Raw genomic sequence first — 18974 nt, 5'->3', positions numbered from 1 at the left:
CACCTCCGGGACACCTTCCCCAGGTGCGCAGTCAGCTGCTGAGAGCGCCAGCTACCCCGGCCCATGGAGCAGCGTGACCAACCCGCAGAGAAAAACAGAGCACCGCACACACCCCTGCCACCTCCACGATCACACATGCCCCAGCCAGGAGAGCAGGAGAGATGGGGTGGGCCTGGCCACCTCCCGGCCTGCCTGTCTGTGCACCCTCGCTAACACCTTCCCTCCACCTGGCTCCACCTCCAGCTCCTTTGGCCATCCTGGTGCTCGGGCTCCTTCCTCTGAGCCTTTGTCCCACGTGGGTCTAAAGCAGCCTCTTTCCTTTATTTGCTGAGCTATCCCCCCGCCTTTTCAACCCAGCCCAACACTCCCCTCACCCACTCCAACCCGGAATAAACTTCCCATGACCGACAATGGCTCTCCCAGACCAGCAGAAACACACACCCAGCTTTCTCTGCCACGTTCAGAAGCCTGGAGGCCTCCTGGCCATTCACAGACCACCCCCCCCAAGGCCTTCAGTGCCCAAGCAGACCCTCTAAGCACCTCCCCTCCAATGCAGCCATCAAGGACAAGGACAGCAGTAGGCCCAACAGTCAGACCAGAAAGAAACTGCATCTTACTCACTTGATGAAATACACAGCTCCTTCCTGAGTAGAATCCATCTCCCAGCCCTTGGGCAATCCTGTGAGGAAGCAAAATCACATCATGACTCTCTCTTCTCAGCCCCACAAACCCGATTTGCACACAGGAGGGATGGGGCGGGGAGAACTAGGAAAAATTCACAGACAAGCCAACAGTGCTCAAGCCAACCATGTCACCTTTTTGGTCCATTATTCCTATCCGTCTGATTCCAGCAAATAATAAGAGCGATGGCAGTGAATGGGACGCCCCCTGTCTGTGAGCAGCGAAGTCACCAAGTGGATCATTGCCTTGCACAGTTTGCTCATTCATTGGACAAACTTTTCTTGAGCGGCTCCTCTGGGCCAGGCCCTGCGCCAGCCCCGGGGATGGTTGCCCGGGCAGGGCGCTCAGGGTCATCCCACAGCCCCCTCCCCTCACATCACAGAAGCACAAGGGGGAGCCAAGGTGGGTCACTTGCCCCAGGCCTCACCGGGGATCAGACCAGGACTCAAGCCTGCAAACCCCAGCCCAAATTATCACCTCTAGCTTCTGCTGCTTCCAGACAAGATGCTGAGGACTTAGGAAATCAGTCCAGGGAAAATGGAGAGACTTTAAAAAAAATTTTTTTTAATTGACATATAATTGACACATGACATTATATTAGTCTCAGGTGTACAGGGTAATGATTTGTTATTTGGATACATTGAGAAATGATCACCACAAGGCTAGTTACCGTCCATCACCATACATAGTGACAATTTTTTTTCTGGTGATGAGAACTTTTAGGATTTACTCTTTTGGCAACTTTCAAGTATGCGCCTTCAGTATTATCGACTACAGTCACCGTGCTGTACATTATATATCTATTTATTTTATAATTGGAAGTTTGTACCTCTTGACCTCCTCCACCCATTTGGCTCCCCATCAGCTCCCCTCTCCTCCAGTAACCACCATTCGGCTCCATTATCGATGAGTTTGGTTGGGTTTGTTCATTTGCTTTGCTGTTTAGATTCCACATAAACGTGAAATCCTATGGTATTTGTCTTTCTTGTTTCACCTAGCACAGTTTTCTCCAGGTCCATCCTTGCCATCACAAATGGCAAGATTTCATTCTTTTTTATGGCTGAGTAGTATCCTATGGGATATATCTACCACATCTTTACACATTCATTCATCAATGGACACCCAGGTTGTTCCCCTGTCATGACTGTTGTCAATAATGCTACAATGAACAGGGGTGCATCTATCTCTTTGAATTATTGTTTTTGCTGTCTTAGAATAAATACCTAGCAGGGGAATTGCTGGATCATAGGGCAGTTCTGTTTTATTTTCTGAGGAGCCTCCATGCTGTTCTCCACAGTGGCTGTCCCAGTTTGCATTCCCACCAACAGCGCAAGGGAGTTCCTCTTTCTGCCCCTCCTCGCCAACGCTTGTTATTTCTAGTCTTTTTGATAAGAGCTCTTCTAACAGCTGTGCTGTAATATATCATTTGGTTTTGACTGCACTTTCCTGATGATTAGTGATGTTAAGCATCTTTTTTATGTGCCTATTGGCCACCTATTATGTCTTCTTTGGAAAGAAGGTCTTCTGCCCCCTTTTTGATCAGATAGTTTTTTTATTTTGGGTTTTGTGTGTTTTGCTTTTTGGTGTTTTTTTTTTTTGTTTTATTGAGCTGTAGGAGTTCTTTATATATTTTGGATAGGAACCCCTTGTCAGATATACGATTTGCAAATATTTTCTCCCATTCTGTAGGTTGCCTTTTCATTTTGTTGATGGTTTCTTTTGCTGTGCAGAAACTTTTTAGTTTGATGCAGTCCCACTTGTTTATTTTTTTATTTTTTATTTTTTTTAAGATTTTTATTTATTTGAGAGAGAGAATGAGAGACAGAGAGCATGAGAGGAGGGAGGTTCAGAGGGAGAAGCAGACTCCCTGCTGAGCAGGGAGCCCGATACGGGACTCGATCCTGGGACTCCAGGATCATGACCTGAGCCGAAGGCAGTCGCTTAACCAACTGAGCCACCCAGGCGCCCCCCCACTTGTTTATTTTTGCTTTTGTTGCCTTTGCTTTTGATGTCAGCTCCAAAAAATCATCACTGAGACCAATGTCAAGGAGTTTATTGCCTGTGTTTTCTTCTAGGAATTTTATGGTTTCAGGTCTTACATTCAAATCTTTAATCCATTTTGAGTTAATTTTTGTGTATGACGTACAATAGTGGTCTAGTTCCATTCTTTCGCATGTAGCTGTCCAATTTTCCCAACACCATTTAAAGAGACTGTCCTTTCTCCCTTGCATATTCTTGCCTCATTTGTCATAAACTAATTGACCATATATGCTTAGGTTTATTTCTGGGAGTCCTTGAAATAAATACCATTTGATCATGGTAAATGGTCCTATTAATGTATTGTTGAATTCAGTTTGCTAATATTTTGTTGAGAATTTTTGCGTCTATGTTCATCAGGAATATTGGCCCGTCATTTTCATTTTTCATGGTGTCTTTGTCTGGATTTGTTATCAGGGTAATGCTGGCCTTGTAAAATGAATTTGGAAGCAATCCCTCCTCTTCAATTTCTTGGAAGAGTTTGAGAAAGATCGGTATTAAATCTTTGAATGTTTGGTAGAATTTACCAATGAAGCCATCTGCTCCTGGGTTTTTGTTGGGAGGTTTTTGATTACTGATTTAATCTTCTTACCAGTAATCACTGTATTCACATTTACTATTTCTTCGTGATTCAGTCTTAGAAGATGGCACGTTTGTAGAAATTAAGCCATTCTTTCTAGGTTGTGTAATTTGTTAGCATATAATTGTTCATTGTATGTCTTACGATCCTTTGTATTTCTGTGGTGTCAGTTGTAACTTCTCTTTTATTTCTAATTTTATTTATTTGAGCCCTCTTTTTCTTGGTGAGTCCAGCTAAAGGTTTATCAATGTTGTTTATCTTTTCAAATAACCAGCTCTGAGTTCATCTTTTCTATTGTCTTTCCAGTCTTTCCAGTCTCCATTTCATTGATTTCCACTCTGAGCTTTGTTATTTCCTTCCCTTCTGCTAACTTTGGGCTTCGTTTGTTATTCTTTTTTCAGTTCCTTTAGGTGTAATTTGGATTGGTTATTTGACATTTTCTTGTTTCTTGAGGTAGGTCCGTATTGCTATGGACTTTCCTCTTGAAGCTGTTTTTGCTGCACTACATAGATTTTGGTATGTCGTATTTCTGTTTTCATTTGTCTCAAGGTATTTTTTTCATTTCTCCTTTGATTTCTTTGTTGACCTATTGGTTGGTCGGTAACACATTGTTTAGTCTCCAAATATTTATGATTTTTCTGGTGTTCTTCTTGTAACTGATTTTTAGTTTCATACCATTGTGGTCAGAAAAGACATTGACATTATTTCAATCTTCTTAAATGTCCTGAGACTTGTTTTGTGTCTTAACATATGATCACCCCTGGAGAGTGTTCCATGTGCACTGCAGAAGAGTGTGTATCCTGCTGGTTTGAGGTGGAATATTGGGTATATACCTATCAAGTTCATTTGGTCTGATTTAAGTCCTATGTTTCCTTATTGATTTTCTGTCTGATTGATCTATAAAAACATTTTTTAATAGCACCCCTGAAAAAAATTATCCATGGAAATGCTCAGAGTGGAGAATTGCAGACTCACAGAGTGAGCAAGAACTGAACAGCTGAGGAAGCTGACCACAGCTCAGAGGTGCCGGGGCAATCCCTACAGGCGGCGGCAGCCCCTGCTCGGCAGCTCCAGAGAGGCTGAGCACCTGTCTCCGAAGAGTGCTCTGTTGGGTACCATTTTGTCCTACCCATCCTCCCCCCAAAAAATCCTGCCTCCCTGGCAGACAGGATTCCTCCACCCCAAAGCAGACAGGGAGTCTTCTGAGAAACCCAAGGGAAACCCCTGTCAGAGGTGGGGCCAGGCAGGGCACTGGTAGAGATCATTGCTTTCGGGCGAGCAAGAGCCCTGCGGCTGACATATTGCAAAACGGGTGTGGCTTCTCTTGACAATCACCGCCACCTTTCTGGTCAGGCCGAACATCTGCCTTGTGTGCGAGGTTTTATAAAACACGGCTATTCGCTCTTGGTCTGAACCTCGCCCACCCCATCATCAGCTGCCTCAGGGCACAAGCCGCTGCCGAGCACAGCCTGCGTTCTACGGAGTGGCAGGCGCAGCTGTCAGCACTCATTTTACTCACCCCTATTTCCATGTTGCTGTTGATGGTGACGCTACTCTTCAGTGCAGCAGGAAAGCCAACGAGCCCAGCTCCCCTCTCAGGACCTGGTCCATAGAAATTATAACACCAGCTGCCCCTTAATGTGTCCTTCCTCTAAGCTACACATTTTACCACTGTTAGCACATTTAATTTGCACAATAACAGTATATAATAGGCATCAGCTTGAACACTTTTATCGATGAGGAAACTGGAGGCCCAGAGAGGTTAATCAACTTGCTTAAGGTCACACAGGAAGCGTCTGGGCCGGGATGTGAGTCTGGTCTTCTGCTTCCAAAGCTGACATTCTATCTTCTGTGCTGTTCCATAAATGCTATTTGTTCCCCTCCGTCCCTGGGGGAGGACGTTCCCATTCAGAAGGGCGTGGGTTGGCAGTCTCCCCAAGTAGAGGGATCCCCATTGGGTCAGAATCATAAATAATCCTGCCATTGTGATGTGCTTGGGAAAGAGGCCAGCGTGGATTATGTCCCCTGCCTTTTCCAGCAACTTCCCTCCACACTGCCCTCTCCGCCCGGGCAACACCAAGAGTGCTTATATTCCTGTCCAGGCGGAGTGCCCGCGGAGACAGCTGCCCTCCCGGCAAGCTTCAGGGGCACCTTAACCCCTTCCCAGCCTTGGACAACCACTTGGCTGAAGCCCCAAATAAAATAATTGGCATGAAGGCTTTTATTCATCTTCTAATCCTCCCTAGAGTCCTAGTGAGATAGATGGAATTCGATTTTAAACACCGACAGCAGCAAAAACACCAACCCAGAAGAAGCACGCAGCCCGGCCTTGGGGTCCGGAGGCCCTGCTTCATGTCAAAAATAACAATAATGACAATAGCAATGGCGGTCTCCTCCACCGAAGGGGATTCTCTCCGGTAGCCTTTGTTAGACTCTTCGGAGGTTCATCATCCTCTCCCTATCTTACAAATGAAGAAGCCAAGTCCTGGACGATTTCAACCACTTGCTCAAGACCACACTAACAGAAAGCAGAGCCAAGATTTGAGCTCAGGGCTCTCTGCCTCTAGCACTTAGGGTTTAACCCCAACACAACTCCGCTTATTAGCTGAGTGGCCTTGAGCCAGGTACTTCCTCTCTGCTCTTCAATTTTCCTACCTTTAAAAGGAGTTGACTCCAGGGTCCCTGAAGTCCCTTCCAGCTCTAACAACTGATTCCAGCCCAGAGTCTAAAAGAAAGGAGGCTCTGGGCAGGCTAACACCTTAACTCAGTGTGTCCAGCAGCACCAGCCGTACCCCATGAAATGGCCAAAACTCCTAGAACCACATGTCTGGTATGCAGTCAGGGAAAGGGCTGGAAGGCCAGGGAGGGCAGGTCAGTGGCAGCATTCTGAAGAAGATGATCGCTTGTCCACTAGAAGCACCCTAGCCCTTCTCCTTCTTGGTGTCTCCGCCTCCCCAGTTTAGACTGAAATCTTGCCTGTGCATGTCCCCACTTTGCCACTGACCTGGGAGGTTTTTTAAGGGCTAGCGATGGAGTCTTCTCCACAGTAAGCAATCAGTGTGGGCCCTGACTCCTTTTCTTTCATGTTCTCCCCAATGTGAAGGAATTCCTATTAGCCATGTGGAGCTATTTAAGTTTAAATTCATTAAAATTTTAAATTCAGTTCCTCAACCACACTAATCACGTGTCAATTGCTCAGCAACTACACGTGGTTAATGGTGACTCCATTGGGCAGCATAGAGAGAGAACATTTCCATCCTGGCATGTAGTTCTATGGTACAGGACCAGGAGCTGGGGTTCTGTCTAGGTCAGGAGCTCTGAAGGTGGACGGGATTTTCTGATTGGGCAAGAGGATGAGAGAGAAGTCAAATCAGCATCCTCCATGGTCTGTCCCACATATTAACTGGAGAGCTAGAAACTTGGAAAACCTCAAGCTGAGTATCAACCCTCCTGCACCCTCCCCCAGATGGTCGTCCAAATGCTAAGCTCAATCCATCCATGGAGAAAAGAAAAAGTCACAAGAAAAGTCAGGGCAGGGGATGTGTAATGCTACCTCAAGCCACCGCTTCATCCTCGACTGCAAAGGCAGGGACAGCCGAGTTCCTTACCTGGGCTGGAGGAGTGTCCACTCTGGATGGCAGATTCCGTGCCAGGGTGCACCCAGCTGGTTGACTTTTCCTCATCACTACAGAAGACCAATAAGAAAGTGTCAGATACAAGAAGGCCTCCCTGAGTAGGACACCCCTCTCCAAATTCACATCAACACTGATTCACATTCACGAAGCATTGACTGAGCAGACGCTGAGGATTCAGTAATGAATAATATCTGACCCTGACCTCAAAGAACTTATAACCCACCGGGGAAACAGACATAGAAAAAGGTAGTTGCAATATGATAGGATAGGAAGTATACCCGATCCCTATTATAGCTACGTGTAGAGAGCATTATCCCACCACCGAGGAGGGAGTGCTAACCGGGATGAAATTAAGGAAGAGGGACAGCATGAAGACTTCACTAAGGAGGTAGCATTTGAGGTGATTGATGAAGTCTCTGGGGGGAACAGGGAAGGTCCTTAACTGGCAGCCTCTCAATGGATACGAAAAGAGGAGGCTGGGTCCCTGGGTGTCTACAATGCTAAACAGTTTCATTCACAACAGTCCCTCATGTTAGGAATTTTACAGATGATGAATCTGAGGTTCAGAGAGGTTAAGTAACTTGCCCCAAATCATACAATCAATAAGTGATGAAGCCACGATTCTAATATCTTACTTCCAGCAAAGTGGGCTCCCTACCACTGCAGATCCTCTGGGTCTGGATCGGAAGGCAGATGAATCCATCAACATTTCTCAATCCCCCCCTCAACCAAGTGATACTGAGGTTTCCAGAGCCAGGAGGGACCCAGCATGAAGCACCTGACTTTCTTTTTTTTTTTTAAGATTTTTTTTTTTTTTTTTTTTGACAGACAGACAGCGAGAGCAGGAACACAAGCAGGGGGAGTGGGAGAGGGAGAAGCAGGCTCTCCGCAGAGCAGGGAGCCCGATGCGGGGCTCGATCCCAGGACCCTGGGATCATGACCTGAGCCAAAGGCAGCTGCTTAACGACTGAGCCACCCAGGCGCCCCGAAGCACCTGACTTTCTCGGCCAATCCAGGTACGTGGAGGAGAGGACTCTCAGATTGCCTGTATCATCCAGGCTTTGGGGTGGGGCCGTTGGGCCCAGGACAGGACTCCACTCACTGCTTTCAAAGTATCATTAATACTGTAGTTAATATAATAAACCCCACTAAGAATGCTTCCACTAAAGTAAGATACACAATACTGCACATACTTAAAGTGTACAGTTCAAAGTTTTGACATATGTATGTACCTGTGAAACTATCACCAAAATCAAGATGTGACCCTCCCAATTTTTCTCCGTGCCCCCTTGTAATTCCTCCCCCCAGCAACAACTGATCTGCTTCCTGTCACTATAGATCAGTTTGCATGTTCTCGAGTTTCTAGAACTTTATATAAATGGAATCATGCAAGCTAGATTTTTTTCTGACTTCTTTATTTCTTCTTCTTTTCTTCCTCCTTCCTTCCTTTCCTTTCTTTCCTCTTTCTCTCTTTCCTCTAAGTTTGGACACCTACTACGTACAGGAGGGCATTCCCCAGCTGACCCAGCCCTCTGAAGAGGAGAGAAGAAACAGAGTCACTGTTCTCGTGCCCCCAGGGCACTCAGGGATGCCCTGTGATGTGGGCTTTGTTCCTGGGAGGCCGTGGGAGAGGAAGCCCAGGGAGGGCAAAGTCAGCCAGCGCTAAATTGTAAGTGTGCGGGGAAACCCATGATGCCCTTACACCTCCTCCTCAGCCACCCTGAGACCCGCGGGCCCCGACCCCTCTTCTCCTCTCACCGTTGCTCCCTCAAACCGCATGACTACCCCCACCCCTCCTGGATATCATGGACCATCCCAGGGTCACAGAGGTGGACACAACCCATCACACCCTCAACTTCCTCCCCCTGTTCTTCTGCCGCTCTCCCCTTGTCAGCCCCTGGCCCAGAACGATGTAGTCCCGGGCTATCTCCACCCCGGCTTTGGGCTGACAGGGAACCATAAAACTGGGATGACCCATGTCACTGCAAACCCACAGCCCCCATGCTTAGCTGGGCCCTAAGTGCCCCCTGCAATCTTCTTCAGGGTCCCCAGCCAGTTGCCATTTGCTGAGAGTTCCAAAGCTTCCCCAGCAGCCTCAAGTCCCTCCCCTGCCTCTCCTTCCCTCCCCCGTCCCCATCCTCAATGGACAATCTTTATCGCTTACTTCAAGAAAACACAGAAACCATCAGGTAGGAGCTTCCTCACTACAGCCAACCAGCACCCCCCAAATGGACCCATATCCCCACCTTCATACTTGCCTCTGCACTAGGGAGAAAGTGGCCTTCCCCCAGTTAAGAGTAATCCTCTGCCTGGGTTACAATCCCCATCATCTCCTGTCTTTTCTAGAACCTTCTTCTATTGAACATCACAGGCTCATGATCTTCAACTTCTCTCTGTCTCAGGTCATCATCCCTTTAAGCCCACCCTGGTCTGTGTCTTCCAGTCTGAACCCCTGCCTCCCTCCCAATGCCACCTCCCCTTCCAGCTTCCTGTCTTGGGCTCCTCTTCTTTCAGCATCCTTCTTGGAAACCAGTCTCTTCAAGCTGTCCCCACTTCCTGCTCTCCCTCTCACCTATCCTCTGCAATCTGGTTTCTGTCCTCAGCCCTCCCCTGAAATCACTTTTCCTAGAGGTCGTTAAAGAGCTCCCTAGTTCCTAAATCCAAAGGATGCTCTCCAGTCTTCAGCTCACTTGGCCTTTCCATATTGACCATTCCTTCCTCCTAACACCCCTCTCCCCTGCCTTCTAGGGCAACGCCCTTCCCTGGCCCTAGGGCTATCCATCCTGAGATCCTTGGTCTCTCCTCCTCTATCCCTTCTTTCAGTGCTGGTGCTGCCTGGGTAGCCCTGTCTTCTTGGTCACATACTTCTGGATGGTTCCATCCCTATGCAGTGACTCCCAGGACTCCCTCTCCAGCCCAGGCCACTCTCTTTAACTTCTATCCTGTACGTCCAGTTGCCTGTCAGAAATCACCTCCTGTACATCCCATGGGGACCTCAAATTCAATACTTCCCCCTGAAAGTGCACTCCGCCTAAAAACCTGTTCCTCGTCCCATATTCCTGATCTGTCAAACTCTAGTTAAAATCTCTGAGATTCGTCTTCGATTTTTCCTTTTCCCTCTCTTCCCCAACTTTCAGGCAGTAAATGAACAGCCTCAGTTCTACTCCTACAGACTTCTCCTATCTCCCCTCCCTCTATCCTCACTGCTAAAATCCAACCCATCAGCTGTCTCCTGGACTTCGGCCGTTGCCCCTGACAGTTCTCCATATGCCAAGTCTCTCCCCCTGTCTCCCTGTTCAGCCCTCAAATCATCACCTGTCCGCCCAGCTGCTGGAGGGATCCTTCCAAAGCCCAGGTCTAAGTGTGTCAATCCTCTTTGAAAAATCTCCTCTGGATTCCCATCACCTGCAGGACCACGTTCAAACCCCGTAGCCAACCACACAAGGCCTCCCCAAAGCTGCTCCTCCCACGTGTCCTGCCCCCCCTTCTGCAGCACCCAGCAGCCCCCACTCCATCTCCACTGATCCCCTCAGAGTGTTCTAGACAACCTGTGCCCCAGTACCCACCGGCCCCCGCCTTCCCACAGTCCTCTGCTTCAGGGCCCCTTTCTCCCTGGTCCTCTGCTCCAGAATCAGCTCAAATGTCTCCTCCTCCGGAAGGCCCTCCCTCCACTCCCCAGAGAATGCTAGTTCTTTCTTCCTGGTGTCCCTAGACCATCATGCAAATACCTCTAGAAGATATCCTCTTATTTCCTAAGTATTTACCTGCATCTTCTCCCTACCACCTTCAAGGAAAAACCTGTCTCTTACTGGGTTTTTCTCTCTAATGCCGAGCGCTGTGGCCCACACGTGGTGGCTACTCGAATGTTCGTGGGGGAGAAAGAGAAGCTGGAAGGCCAGCAAGAGTTTGGGAAGGAAGATGAGAAGAGGCAAATTAACCGCCTGGGCCGGGGAGCTTGCGGAAATGCACAGCGAAGGCCCCACCCCAGGTGGGAATCGCCATCTCCGGAGGTGGGGCTCAGGAATCAGCCTCTTCTCAAAAATTCCTTGGGTGACTTTTAGGGACTCCAAAGTCTCCAACCACTGACCAAAGGGACTGCAGTTTTCATACCAGTGAAGTTCTGTCATTTAAGAATCTGACCCAGGGTCAAGAACTTTTGTGGAGTTCCTTTCTAAGATGATCTAATTACAGCATCAATTATGATCATGGCGATGATAATTACAGAAGAAGGGCCTAAAACAAGAGTGGAAGCTGAGAAGCACCGGAGACAAGCCGCCGGCTGCCTGGGCTCCTTACAAAGGCAGTTCGGGGCAAGGGGAAGGCAGGGCACTAAAGTCAGCGGGTCCTGGGCTCAGTCTGAGCTCTGATTAGCAAGTGGTTTTATCTCAGACAAGTACTCTCCATCTCTGTAGACCTCGCCTCCCCATCTGAGAAGTGAAGGGGTTGCAGCCAAGGTTCCTTTCAGCTCTAATGTTCTGTGAGTGGCTATCTTGAGAAAAAAAAAAAAAGCCATCATGTGTGGGTAACAGTTCAGAATGCTGTGCTTCTAGACTTGCTATATTATCGGGAGATTTCTATCCTGGCAAAGAACGACTATAGTAGGAGCGGGCCAAAATAGCACCAGCGGGGCCACTCTGTTATAATGAGATTATGCCAGAGCCATTTTGGTTTATGAAATTAATATAAGGGCACTAATATATTACTGAGAGCAACGGCTTCCTCTCTTTAAAGAATACCAAATGCACTGTGGGCGTCTTCTCCTTCCCCTTGACCACAGCCCCATAAAGAAGCAGGACAGAGAGGGGCTGCCTGCCTGGGAACACTGAGTCCTGGGGTGAGGGCAGGGTCTCCGGGTGTGATGTCACTTAGCCAAGTGTTCTCGCTGGAAAATCTGGGGTGGGAACAAGAGAAGGAACGTCCCCCTGGCCCTTTCTGTGGCCGGAGCTGAAAGGAAAGATGGCCTTCCTCCTCTGGGCGGCCACTGGCCCCCTGGGACTGGGGGGGGGAGGCCCCCCCGCCCCGGAAAGGCCCGCACCTGCCCTGCCGCACCCTGCCTTTCCAGAGGAGGGCAGGCCCAGCCTAGGCTGGACTTTGACCCATTGAGGAAAAGGCGGGAGACACATTCAAACCGGCATGGTGATAAACTTATTAGTCACGCGTGCTTCCAGCCAGCTTCCCCCTACCGCTCAGCCTGCCCCCAGCCCTGCCACCTTCCAAGCTGGACAACTCGAAAGAAAAAATAAAATGGCAAAACGAGAGAGAACAACGTACTTGATGAAGAAGACTCTCCCCCCGCGGTCAACTCCGTAGGTCCACCGGCCGGGCAAGTCCAGCCAGTCAATCTCATCGGCCATCTCGGCGTCCAGAAGCCCCTCTCGCTCCGGGCCCTCCGGGGCGCGCAGGGTGGGGGGGCTTCCTGCCCAGCGGCCCCCACTGTCCGCCCTCCCGCAGGCGGCGGGGGGTGGGGGGTAGAGGGGAGGGGAGGGGTCCCTGCCGGGCGCCCGCCTCTCACTGAAGGCGGCGGGCCGCCAGCCGGGCGGCGGGGAGCAGGGGAGACTTAACCCCGGCCGGGCCGGGCCGGGCTCCCGCTCCAGCCGCCGCCTCCCCGCCCGGAGCCCGCTTCGGACGCCTCCTCAACTTAACGCCGGGCAATCGGCGCGCCGGGGGCTTCCGACGCTCCCTCGCCGACTGCCGGCCGCCGCGCCGAGCGCCGCCCTTCCCGCCCGCAGCCGCCCGCGGAGCAGGTTGCTGTGCGCGAGCGAGGGGTGTCGCCTCTCGCTCCCAGCTGCGAACCTGCACTTGAACCGCCGGCCGGCCGAGGGGAGGCGGGGCCGCGCCGCCGCCGCCGCCGCCGAAGGTAATTCACAGCCAGGAGGAGGATCCGCGGCCGCCCCGGCCGGTCCCCAACCCCAGGCGCCCGGCGCGGAGAACCAGTTTGGCCGAAAGAGCTTTGAATCACGGACCGAGGGGACGTGTCCAGCCGCCGAACGGAGAAGGGCGAGTGGTCAAACCTGGTTCTACTTGGCGGGAGGTTAGTAGAGGAACAAAGGTCAGATGCCGGGAAGGGTGGCACGCACGGGTGTGGGTAGCAAGGGGCCCTGGCTGTCAGCCTCATTAGTCAAGCTAGCTCTTACTTTTGTTTCTGAGCACTTCCTCCAAGAAGCCTGCCATGACTAAGGAGAATCAGAGTGAGACCTTAGAACACACTCAGTAACCAACAGCTTTTATGTCCCTTTCCCCTAACTTGCACCAGAAAAGGAAAAGGGAAGGGGGGAAAAAAACAAAAAGAGGAGGGAATGTGTTCTGTGCATAGAATGCAGGTTGTAAGCTTTCAAAACCGGCATATCAAAAATGGTATTGCTGGAGCCCATAGTTGTGTCTCTGTCTGCCTCAAAGCTGGGGTTCGGTGAGCTTTCCCGGCTTACCCGGGACCTGTTCCTGGGGCTCCCATTAGGTGCACACCGCTCGGATCCATGTGTTAGACCCAAGGGAATCATTAGACAAATGAGAGACGCCTGCCTTTAGAGGAAGCGGTGTGTTGCATGGAGCTGGCTGGTATGTGTTGAGTGAGCGTACTTACTGTGAGCATTCTAAGGGATTTGATCCCTGTTCCTCCTAGGAAACTGTGTCTGCCCATGCATCACCTCCTCCAGGAAGCCATGCTTGCTTGACTCCACACCAGACAGATTTGTGTATCCATCCTCTAGGTGTCATGATGCCTTATTAATAGTCCTATAGTGGAACTTATCACACTGTAATGCAATCCTTGACTTACTCATCTGTCCCTTTCCTTGGGCTGTGTGCTCCTCAAGGCAGGAGCTCATTTTATGCATCTTTATAGCCCTAGCAGAGACCTGGGACACCTAATTCATGTTTGATGAATGACTGATGCTGTCATAGCTGGGAACAACTATTTTTGTTTAAAGATTTTATTTATTTGTTTATTTGTTTATTTATTTATTTAGAGAAAGAGAGGAACAGGGAGATGGGAGGCGGATAGACTCCCAAGCACGCTCCCCCCTGAGTGTGGGTCTGCTCACAGGCTCACGACCCTGAGATCCCGACCTGAGTCCAAACCAAGAGTCAGTCACTAAACCAACAGAGCCACCCACCATCCCGTACTTCTGGGCCTTACTTAGGGGTCTGCTGAATTATAGCCATCAGCCACACCGAGGTGTGTGTAGGGAGTGTTTTCTGGAAAAAGAAACAGACAGTGAGCCTTCCCAGGTATCCCAGTGCTCAAACTGGAGGACATAATGTGTATACAGCTGCTAGATAATGAAGCTAGAAGATGCCTCAGGGAACATCTAGTCCAATCCTTGTGTTAAATATGGGAAACAGAGAAGCTAAGATGAGAAGAGGCTTATTAAGGTCACTGAGCAAGTGGGGGCAGAGAAGGATCTGCCCACCAATGTCCAGGCCAGAACTCTTGCCATTACATCATCTTGTCTCCAACTCTGGGAATTCACTCTGCCGACGTATGCAAGTTGATTCCTGGATGCCAGGTGGAAGCTGAGCCCATTCTACAGACGCAGAAGAGTAGCAGAAACCCGTAACACCCAGCTATTTCCTCCCCCTCTCAAAGCCTATGGGCTTCTAGCCGAGAAAGCTGCATTAGACAGCAAAGCAGAGCTGCGCCTGAGAAGCATAGGTGGGGATCTGTGCCCCTGAGTTCCTGAGTTGGGGAGCCTGGGAGGATCAGGGATCAGACTCCCCTCCAACTCCAGTCCCCTGTCTTGTGAAACACCTGTAAGACTCGTCCTGCCGATAAAGCACAGAGCCACCTACCAGCCCCTGTGATATCAAAGGATCTGAACCACCAGAATTACTGCCAAGATGCCCCCAGGGAAAATACCAGCAGCCAGTGCACTCCCAGTCCAACCTGAGCAACCAGTAAGGGCAGCTGCTTGGGCCGAATGTGGGTGGAAACAGGGATGAAATGACATATATTTGAAAACATGTATTCTTCCACTGCCTTCCTTGAGGTGTAGGGGTTCCTGTTGATTTCTTCACAAGATTTTTGCATTATTTATCTCTAATCCAGCCTGGGGTTCCTTGGAACCTATACCTAGACAAGAAAAGGCTGGTGGTTGAGATTTTGAATTTTTTTTTACTCATTTGAAATGAGAAATCAGTTTTGAACTTTTCCAATTATGGTGTATTCTCAGTGACTTTTTACATTCAAGATCTTGTTTTCAGTTACGATCAGTATTAATACTGCTAAGAAAGACATTTTAGGGGCGCCTGGGTGGCTCAGTCGGTTAAGCATCTACTTCAGCTCAGGTCATGATCTCCGGGTCCTGGGATCGAGCCCCGCATCCAGCTCCCTGCTCCGCAGAGAGTTGGCTTCTCACTCCCCCTTTGCCCCTCCCCCTGCTCCTGCTCTCTCTCTCTCAAATAAATAAAATCTAAAAAAAGAAAAGACATTTTATCAAAGGAGCTAAAAAATAATGCAGAAAAGGAGTAGAAAGCGCAAATAAAAACAGCCATTGTTTCAACAGTTACCTGTTGAAGCGGGCAGGAGGGTTGATATGTTGAAATAAAAACCTTGCATGCTTTGTGGTCCGGTTAAAAATTTAGTTATTTGTTTTCCCCTGCAGCAAATTTTATTTCACTTCTTTAAAAGGCAACAAAGCACATGGAGAAAATCATCAGTAATATTTAGAAATGATTCTGATTCTCTCATCCATTTTGAGGCCTTAGTCACTTACATATTCCTATGTTTCTGGCTTAGTATGGGTGGTGGGTTGAGAAACAGCCCCCCAAAAGCGGCCCATGTCAAATCTCTGGAACCTATGAATGTGACCTTATTTGGAAACAAGGTCTTTGCAGATGTAATTAAGTTAAAGATCTTGAGACGGGGAGATTATCCTGATTACTCGGGTGGGCCCTTAAATTCAGTGACAAGTGTCCTCAATAAGAGGCAAGGGGAGCTTTGAAACAGACAGGGTGGGGGGCAGGGTGACCACAGAGACAGAGATTGAGGTGATACAGCCACTAGAAGCTGGAAGAGGCAAAGAAGGAATCTTCCCTAGAGCCTCCAGAGGGAGTGTGGCCCAGGTGTTGACCTTGATTTTGGACTTCTGGCCTCCAGAACTCTGAGAGAATAGATTTGGGTTGTTTTAAGCTGCCCCAACTGTGGTGATTTGTTACAGTGGCTAGGGGAAATTAATACATACCTGTAAGAAAATCATCACTTAATGAGACCTGAAATATATGTCAACTACTTTTACTTGTCCAGTATCTAATCCCCTTTGTTCTGTTAATAGCCCCCTGAGTTTCCTTCTGACATCCTCCCCCCTGCTACTCTCTGCCCGTGTAGGTTGGATGGGCTGGCCTCACCCCTACCGCAGCTCCGTTGGGGGTGGGGGGGTGGTGCTATGACACAGATGTGGCTAATCTGACCCCCTGTTTCCCTGGCCCTAGTGATCGGTTCAGGAGGGGACACATGACGCCAACCAAATCAAGGAGATTATTTTTTAAGAAGACCCCAGAGTTGGGGCACCTGGGTGGCTCAGTCGTTAAGCGTCTGCCTTCGGCTCAGGTCATGATCCCAGGATCCTGGGATCGAGCCCCACATCGGGCTCCCTGCTCGGCAGGAAGCCTGCTTCTCCCTCTCCCACTCCCCCTGCTTGTGTTCCCTCTCTCGCTGTGTCTCTGTCAAATAAATAAATAAAATCTTTAAAAAAAAAAAAAGAAGAAGACGACCCCAGAGTTCTTAGATAGCAGCTCTTTTTCTCTTGGCTTTGAAGCTGACAGTTGTCACTTTCGTGCTCCTGGGATCCTCGTGTGGAAGGGGCTGCTGAAAGGGAATCCAGTACAGGAGAAAGTGGAGCCCGACCTGAAGAGAGCCCGGGGCCTCCTTCCATCCCATGAGCCCTGGGACCCGGCTTGCCAGAGGAGGCTCCACCCCTGGGATTTCAGCTTGTAGGTGCCCTTAGTGGCTTCGGCCAGTTTGAATTGGGTTTCTGCCTGTGACCAACACAAAGGTCACAGTGTCTTGTGCTTCTGTTCCTTTGGTGTAAACAATGTTTCTTTGGGAAAGCCAATGAGATAACCAGCTGCATTTTTAGTGATGCAAGAACAAGAATGCTTCTCTTCCAAGAAAACCACAATTTCAGATCAAAAAAAGATCTTAGTGATCACCTCATCCGAAGCTTACATCTTCCCCCTGGAGGACACTGGAAAACTCAGGAAGAACCCAGAGTTGGGGTAATTCCGCAGCAGAATTGGGACCATAACTCCGGTCTCCTGAAAACCTGATCAGCAGAAAGCTAGACTTCAAGATTGACTTTACCACGTCAACATATTTGGCTAAGAGACTTACATAGTTACAAGATTACACCAGATTCCTCTGCTCTATAAAGAATAACAACAATAGTAATTTTTATTGAGTGCTGGTGTCTCATAGTTAATGTTCACCTGCAGGCTAGGTCATCTGCCCCTGCTGACTTTCTTACAGGGACTAAGAAGCAAGGGAAAAGACAAGGGCCATCTCAGCTGGGATTCAATACGAGTGTGTAAATATGCAAAAGCCTAGACAAACCAGTTGCTTAATTTGTGCTTCTAGAAGGACTTGGGAGGGAGGTTTTTATGATGAAAACTGCTGTATTAGCGCTGGTACCCAGAAGACTGCAGGACCCTGAGGTTTCCCTACAGCCGACTGAGTTCAATTAGAGTTATTCTACAGATATTTGGTACCTTCTGTGGGCCAGAGGATTCAGGAATTTTAAAACAAAGTCCCTGCTCTCATAGAATTTATGTTTAATAGATATATAGTCTCAGGCGATGTTGAGTCTATGGAGGACAACTGAGAGAGTAAAGGAGACAGGAATGTAGTAGATGCTGCCGCCTGACGTTCCATTTATTCCACGTACAGGCTGCACAGAAAGGTCTCGCTGAGAAGAACGACATTCGAACAAAGACTTGTAAGAATTGAGAGAACCAACCATGTGGCTATTGGGAGAACGTGTTCCAGGCAGAGGAAATAGGTGCAAAGGCCCTGAGGCAGAAACATCCTTGGAACATTTGAGAAACAAGGAGGCCAATGTAGCTGAAGCAGAGTGAATGAGGACTAGGAGATGAAGGAGGCCACATCATTCAAGGAACTTCGTAAGGAACTTTGCTGTTATTCTCCATGAGCTGGAGGACTAGCGGAGGGCTGCCTGGAGGGGTGCCATGATCTTCAGGGTTTAACATTTTTTAGAGGATCATTCTGGCTGCTGTCTGGAACAGGGTTGAAGCAGAGTCCAGGTAGGAGGCTACTGCAGTAATCCAAGCAAGACATGGGGGTTGCTTAGTTCATGGTGTTGGGGGGTTAGAAGCAGGGAGAAAGGGTGAGATTCTCGGTATCTGTTGAAGGTAGAGCTGAGGGATTTGCTGGTAGATGAGGCTATAAACAGGCTGTGAGAGGAAGGGAGGAATCAGGGTGACTCGGAGGTATTTGGCCGGAGCGATTGGAGGAAGGAGTTGCTGTTGACTGAGCAGGGAGTAGGCTGCAGGAGAAGCAGGGGTGGGTGTGGGGGGAGAATGGGGAAACACAAGTTCAGTTCCAAGCATGTTAAGCTGGAGATGCCTCTGAGATACCCAAGTGGGGATGCCAAGGAGGTGACTGGCTATCTATGATGGGAGTCTGTCTCAGGAGTAGAGATACACATTTGGTATTTTTCAGGGATTGGATGGTAGTAAAGCCACAAGGCAGGTCGAGGTCACAAAGGAAGTGAGTGTAGGTAGGGAGGAGGCGGAGATCAAGGGCTGAGAACTGAGGCACTCCAACTCTTAAAGGTCAAGTTCATGAGAAGGAATCTGCGAAGGCACCTGAGCAACGTGAGACTAGTGAGGTCGGAGAACAAGAGGGAGTGGTGTCCTGGAAGTGAGCCTTGAGTGTGTTCACATCCCTCACAGGAATGTGCGGATGGTGCTAGTGTTCTAGAAGGGCTGAGGTTAGGGTGGGTTCTGTCTGAGCAGGAAGCGACTTGCACTCCTGTGTGGAGGGGTGGGGAGACAGCTCAGGTTATTTTTAAGTTGGTCTGACAACGGGC

The 18974-nt window shown here is 49.2% G+C and overlaps 1 protein-coding gene across 2 annotated transcripts in view; it reads right to left on the bottom strand.

Annotated features, from left to right (window-relative positions):
* Nucleotides 1–12331, bottom strand: part of PLEKHA6 (pleckstrin homology domain containing A6) — a 139478-nt gene extending 127147 nt beyond the window's left edge. For both annotated transcript variants that reach the window (XM_064593958.1, XM_064593957.1), the window contains exons 1-3: nucleotides 12205–12331; nucleotides 6907–6983; nucleotides 622–679 (exon numbers count right to left, since the gene is read on the bottom strand). In XM_064593958.1, the coding sequence (XP_064450028.1) occupies nucleotides 622–679; nucleotides 6907–6983; nucleotides 12205–12280 (211 nt within the window). In that variant the 5' untranslated portion in view covers nucleotides 12281–12331. The remainder of the gene's footprint in view (nucleotides 1–621; nucleotides 680–6906; nucleotides 6984–12204) is intronic.
* Between the last annotated feature and the right edge of the window lie 6643 nt (nucleotides 12332–18974).

Source organism: Mirounga angustirostris, unplaced genomic scaffold (assembly GCF_029215605.1).
Source record: "Mirounga angustirostris isolate CCGP_5_RB_7025 unplaced genomic scaffold, mMirAng1.0.hap1 SCAF_6, whole genome shotgun sequence".
NCBI classification, from domain to species: Eukaryota; Metazoa; Chordata; class Mammalia; order Carnivora; family Phocidae; genus Mirounga; species Mirounga angustirostris.
This window is presented reverse-complemented; position numbering and strand designations above follow the sequence as displayed.